General features: G+C 38.5%; 1 protein-coding gene across 1 annotated transcript; it reads right to left on the bottom strand.

The window, feature by feature from the left end:
• Positions 1-368: 368 nt before the first annotated feature.
• Positions 369-6,087, bottom strand: AKIRIN2 (akirin 2). Its single transcript, XM_009877915.1, has 4 exons — positions 5,942-6,087; positions 5,218-5,367; positions 1,355-1,426; positions 369-1,051 (listed from the first exon to the last, which is right to left on the bottom strand). Exons 1-4 carry the CDS (start codon positions 6,045-6,047, stop codon positions 1,041-1,043), a joined length of 339 nt encoding a protein of 112 aa, XP_009876217.1. The 5' UTR covers positions 6,048-6,087; the 3' UTR covers positions 369-1,040.
• Between the last annotated feature and the right edge of the window lie 212 nt (positions 6,088-6,299).

The raw sequence follows: 6,299 nt of genomic DNA on the forward strand, positions 1-6,299 counted from the left end.
CTTCCAGCACCTAAGCAGTTCCAGCTTGTGGTGCAAGAGCCTGCTCTATCTTATGAACAGATTTCCTTTGATGTGTCATTTTGAATCTGAAGGAAAACAAGCCCAGCTGTTTGAGTCAGCTGCAGCAGCCAGTTAAACCAACAGTTTCTTGTAAGTTCTGCACTAAACCTGCTTCCACAACAGGACAATCTAAGGAAGGCTTCTTCACCTATGAAGAGCTACCTGAAATTTTCATCTAACTCCTTCTCCTGATCTAAAACTCTGCCCCACCCGCTACTGCTAGTAAATAAAAGTTTTCATTTAAACACTCAGATTTAAGTTTATTCATACACAGCAAAAGTTCCACCTGCATATCAAAACCAAACAGATTAGAAGTAAATGTTTTATTCTTCCAACTAAATTCCAGTACTACAAGGGCAGTAAAACAATGATACACTGAAAAATTGCAGCAATAAACATTTGTTAAAGACTGATAGAATAAATAAAAACTACAAAAATGAGAAATCATATAAACCCATTCTTAACCCCCAAAAAAAGTCATGGAATACAGAAATGCCCTCCTTCACTATTTCACAGGCAGTACTGTGGGCTATTTGCTTAAAATTGTCCTGGGATTACATTCTAACTTAACTGTGATTACAGCTTTGTTGTAGTGCACAGTTATGAAAACCACACTAACTTCAGTCAGAAGTGTCATTCTACATTTTTATTTACACAACCAGTGAAGGGCAACTTCTAGAACACCAGCTTTAATCCTTTACTTTTTCAAACTCATTAACATAAGAAGCCAAATTGTAATGATACAGCAAATGAGGCCACTGGTATTATTACAGGTAGCAAAGGTCCACATCCAGGTGGTACTGACAGGGAGCACTCCAAAACCAGTTGCTGCATAAGAGTGGTTGCCACTGACAAAAGCTTGAAATAATCTGTGTTCACAGGGGGAAAAATATGGCATTGCTGCAAGTCTTTACTGGAACAGCTTGCAACAATAAAACAGGGTGTATAGGGCAGCCCACATATGCAGAAGAAATTGTAATTCATGAAACGTCTGGAAAGAGAAAAAAAAAAAGAGTTAATGATGAACTTAAATGCCAGCTCTATCACAAACACACTACAGCAATATAAAAACCTGCTTCAAAAATAAAACCCCAGCACATTACAGGAGGCGGTTCTACACGTTTTAAACAGAAGCTGTATTTTATCTTGCATCTTCCTTTTCACCTCAATCTCCCATATCAGCAATTCACAGGATTTTAATTGGGGGCCTAGCTGAAGTTGAACAAGAAATTCGAATTATTGAACATTGGGCAATTTAACAGTGCTGTAGGATCCATGAGAAATAGATACTCACAACTGGCAGGCTGTTCTCCATATCGTCGCATGATTTGATCATGCGTGAACTTCACAAATGCGTCGTATTGTTCTGCAAGCATGAAGCATTACAAGTGTGAGTATATTACCTCAAGCTGAAAAATAGTCAAGGCTACTTTTTTTTATACATACAAATCACGTCAGTTAAACACGCATCCACTAACAGTAGTTTTAAGTGACTTTTACACAGTTCATAGCTGCCATTTCCTTTTCATCCCCAAGAAAACAATGCAGCACGTGTCCCCTTAATTAAAAGACTTTCCCTTACAAACTTCCGTAATGGGAAAGACAGTAACATGCTCAAAGAGAATTATGCTGCACATATGCAAAGACCTCAATATACCCAACGCCTCTTAAGCGTCAGTCCCCGTATTTTGAAGTAATGCAGTGTGCCCATCTCCCAGATCCATAATGGGGGCACAGTACTTAAGCAAACATGGCATTAAGGTCAGGGCTAGGGCTGGAAATGTAACTTCTCTCTGCTCCTATCACTACCAGATGTAAGAAAATTAATTTAATGAAATGGAAACACAGAAGTACAGGAAAGGGACTTGCTACGGAGTTAGAAATTGGTTTTGGTGATCACCAGAAAATCAAAAGCAAATGACAAACTAAAAGGATGAAATGCTAAGTGACTAACACTTGACTAGTTCAATCACAAAAGCAGCCACAATAGGAGGCATATAGCTGACTGTGGACTTTCATAATCTGAAATGAAACTTAGATGTATTGATTTGGCTCTGAACTAAGCATTGTTATATCCCAGAAAGATTATTCTTACTATACACACATACATACAAATGCATTCGCGATATTTTATTCACTTTTAATATTGCACTCATCAGCAGGATATCACCTTTCAGAATTAGGAAATTGAACAAGGAGAGTAATATCTACCAGATGCCGCTCCTCTCCATTCCCCTTCCTCCCTTGTGGAAAAATACATGTGCAGCAATGTGGGGTGTTCTGAGAAAAGGGCAAGGTCAAAGAAGGCAATCTTCAACCAAAAATGCAGTTACATTTGTAGTGGTTCCTAGTCCCACAGGTTTGCCCCATTAAAGTCCCCATCCTCTTGCCAGGGATGAGCTTCACCTTTGGAGTAAACAGGGTATCAGTAATCAGAGCAAGCAGTGCAGCAGCAGCAGCCCAAGTCTGGACCTGACCCAAAGACCTAAGGACACTTCTCCCTGACTGATGGGGCTCCGGGCAGCCAGGTCCCCTCTGCCCGGAAGCACTGGGACCTCTCTTTCACTGCGGTTCTGACCAACAGCGGCTTTTCAGCAGCCACTCGAGGATCCCAACAAAACAACACGAAGAGCAGATTGAGGCATCTGTTGCCCAGAAACCATTTCCAAAAACATCAGCAACGAGAACGTTTCCTAAAAGTAGATATTCAAGGCCAGAAACCAACCTGCAAGCTTTCTTCTTTAAAGGTTTAAGTCGACATACATAGCTGCTTTGTAGCATCATCTTTGTTGTAACTATGGCTTTGGAAATGTAAGGAATCCATGGTTACTGAAAATCCCCTTTCTTGTGGCATCCAGATTCGGAAAGTTAAGCGAACCAAAGGTAAAAGCAACCTACAGTGAACTGTTTGAAAATTTAAGTCGACGCTTCTAAAGATAGTTACACCACCAGCATCCCATATTGTATATATTCTAACTATTTTAAGTCACAAGGCAGCTAAATGACACGAATACAAATATGATTACTATACTCTACGACTTGACCTTTAGTATAAAAAGCTGTTTTTCACACACATATTCTAGAAAACCTTTCAAGCTGAAGTTTCACTTAGCCCCTTACACTAAAAATCTGGTTTTAAAATTTGTAAAAGATCTTGCGAACTCAAATTTATGCTAATGCAGCAGTTTCAGGTAAGAAAGGCAGAAGGGGAAATCAGGGCATTACAGTGACCTGAGTTTTCCATTTATCAAATGCTCGCTGAGAATGAAAGGCAACCGCTCACAAAGAATAAGGGAGAAGGAAAAAAAAAAAAAAAGAAAAAGGTGGTACCTAGCTAACTACCTACAAGAAAATCGTGACTGAGAAAGAAACGATGAAAATATCTGAGATCCAAACATTCAGTTAAGTCACTTGAAAAAAGCTATCCAATTGAGATTTATTACAGAATTTGCAGCTGATTTCGATCGACCTCACTAGTTTGTAACAATGAGTATCACCCAACTGTACAAAGTTTAGAAAAGTATATAATCATCCTCTCAGCAAAAGAAAAATGGCCTTCTGTTTCAGAATTCCCATATGATGCTGAAATTCTATTACTGGGATGTAGTAACACACCTCTTTTGATGACCACAAGTTAACCTAACATATCCACAAGTAAACCTAACATATCTCACTGTAAACCACAACCCCCTCAAACAGAAACCATCCCCACCATTCCCACCCCCCCCAAAAAAAACCCAAAAAAAAGAAAACAAACAAAAAACCACCACCACCACCACAACAACAACAAGACAATGTTCCATTCAGGACTGACAGATGGAACACGTGTAAGGAACTTGCCAGAGGGGTTCCTGCTTGTAAGGAACTACAAATTTGTACTCAGAAAGTGTGTGGAATAAATGTAAATATATCTGGTCTTCAAATGGTTATTACAATCACTGCTAACTGAAATGCATATAAGAGAATGCAAGACATGACCCAATTCCTAACATACATAACTTGCGAAGAAAAAAGCTCTACAGAGTCCTAACTTATCAGTTTGAAGCAGGTTAAAAAGAAAAACACAGAAATGGAACATTAGTCCCAAAGAAGCAGAAGTGTTTGTAGGGCTCTAGTTGCAGTTGTATATAGATGTAGATCTAAGAGGGACTTAGAACTGTAACAGTTTTGCAGATAGCAATCGCAGATCAGCAAGCACAGAAGACGAACAGAGGGCCAAGGTGCAGAGACGACATTGTCATAAGCAATTCGCAAGCCTGACATGAGTCTGGTGGACTTTCTGCATGGACACGCCTGTGGAAGGTTTGTGTTGCCCACCCAAAAAGATCCGCAAACTTGAACTGTGATGTGTTTTCAGGTGGGAGGAGGAATAGCTCCGGGTATTCAAAAGCAGGTTTGCTGCCCAACAGTGCACTCAGATGTTCATTATCATCGCACTAAATATTAAATGCCAAACCACACTGTGAAGGAACCTACCTCTGAATGCACCCAGATTTAAGTGCTCAAATACTAGCAAGATGCTTAGAAGTAAAGAACTTCAACAAAAGGTCTTATTTACAATGCTGACATTAACACGATCCTTACAGAAAGGTGAGTCGGAATCAGCTGAATGGTGTCAAATACAACAATTCAACACAAAGCATCAGAAATGCAGCTGAACTACTGAAGCTCATGCAGATACCAAACACCACTGGCAGCAGTGTAATGGCAAGTACTGGAAAGACAAAGGGAAATCTTAGGTATTGTCATCTTGCCAAATTCCAGAAAAAGGAAGTCAGTTCCCAAGCAGGGGAAAAATAAATTAAAAAATTCCTTCACAAAGAGCTCTTAAGCCAGTAGAATAGAAAGTCTTTCTGGCAAAAAAAAATGAGGAGGAAATGATCAATTCAGACATGTTAGCAAGACAAAATTCTATCTGAAATAAAAGCACTGTTTCCATTGATCAGTAATACTTGGGAGACATAGATTCTATCCAAGGCAACACGGAAGGAAAAAAAACTATCAAAGAGACTACACATAATTTTTTTTGTCCTGTATGCAGTATCATTCCTTAATCAGATTACATCAGAAAAAAAAATACAGCATAACATAGAAGATGAAAAAAATGTTTTGAACTTTCAAACTCATCCCAACACATCATTCTGAACTATAATATACCTGCAAGTTTTGTTGTCAAGATTTCTTCGTACTCTTCACGGATTTTCTCTTCACGTTCTTTCAGGAGACGCTCACAGATCATTCCAACTTGTCTCAGAGTAAACAGTGGCTGTTCTTTTTTCAATGGTGATGATGCTGCAGATGAAGTACCTACAATTAAATATTTGGGCATACCAATTTACACTTACAAGCAGTTCAGAACCATTTTTAGAATTAGTTTTCTTCACATCTTTTATATTAAAGAAACTTTACAAAACATTTGGAGAAATCTTTGCCAGCTGAACACTTCTAATTAATATTAAAGCAAAATCAGATACTAAAAAAGAAGACATCTGAAATGGACAACATGCAAAGGTATCAGTACACCAAGAGTGTTACACACACACACTGTCAACACCATTTACATGACAGTTGCCACTTTTTTAAGCTTTTAATTTATGCAAAACTTACAGTACAGAATACCAGTGCAAAAACAGCTGCTCTGCAAAAGCCTATTACAACATCAGCAGTAGGGTACGCAGGACAGTCTCTTGAAAACCATGCAAGCTTTGTGTCTACTGATTCTTAAAATGAGAAGCTACAATCTTCCAGATCAATGCTATTATTGTCAAAAAAGGCAACATTAACTGGTGAGAAGGTGCCATAAACCATCAAGTAAGTATGGAAAATTATGTACACAGAGTCTAAAAACATACACCAAAATTACAAAGAATTTTCTGGGTACCTGGCAAAGCTGGTCCAGTAAGGAGAAATGCATGTGGCTGTGCCTCAGTAGAACAACAAGGGTCTGTTTGCTGGAAGTTATTTTCTAAGTGTCTCCTTTTCTGCATGCGTTTGTATTCTTGTTTTATGTTGTACACAATTTGTTCTAAAAGAAAACCAATTAAAAAAAAAAAAAAGCCTAAAATAATTACATTTCAGCATTCTGCTTAACCAAACACCGTAGAAAATTACCAAACGATAAAAGCTACACTCTTAAATCACGGCCTGCAAAAACTACCATGTTTTAACTAAGACACAAACAATGAAAATAACTAAAAGAAAAGTAACTCCAAGCGGTTTTAACTAGGAGAACACTAGGA

Source organism: Apaloderma vittatum, unplaced genomic scaffold, assembly GCF_000703405.1.
Source record: "Apaloderma vittatum isolate BGI_N311 unplaced genomic scaffold, ASM70340v1 scaffold631, whole genome shotgun sequence".
NCBI classification, from domain to species: Eukaryota; Metazoa; Chordata; class Aves; order Trogoniformes; family Trogonidae; genus Apaloderma; species Apaloderma vittatum.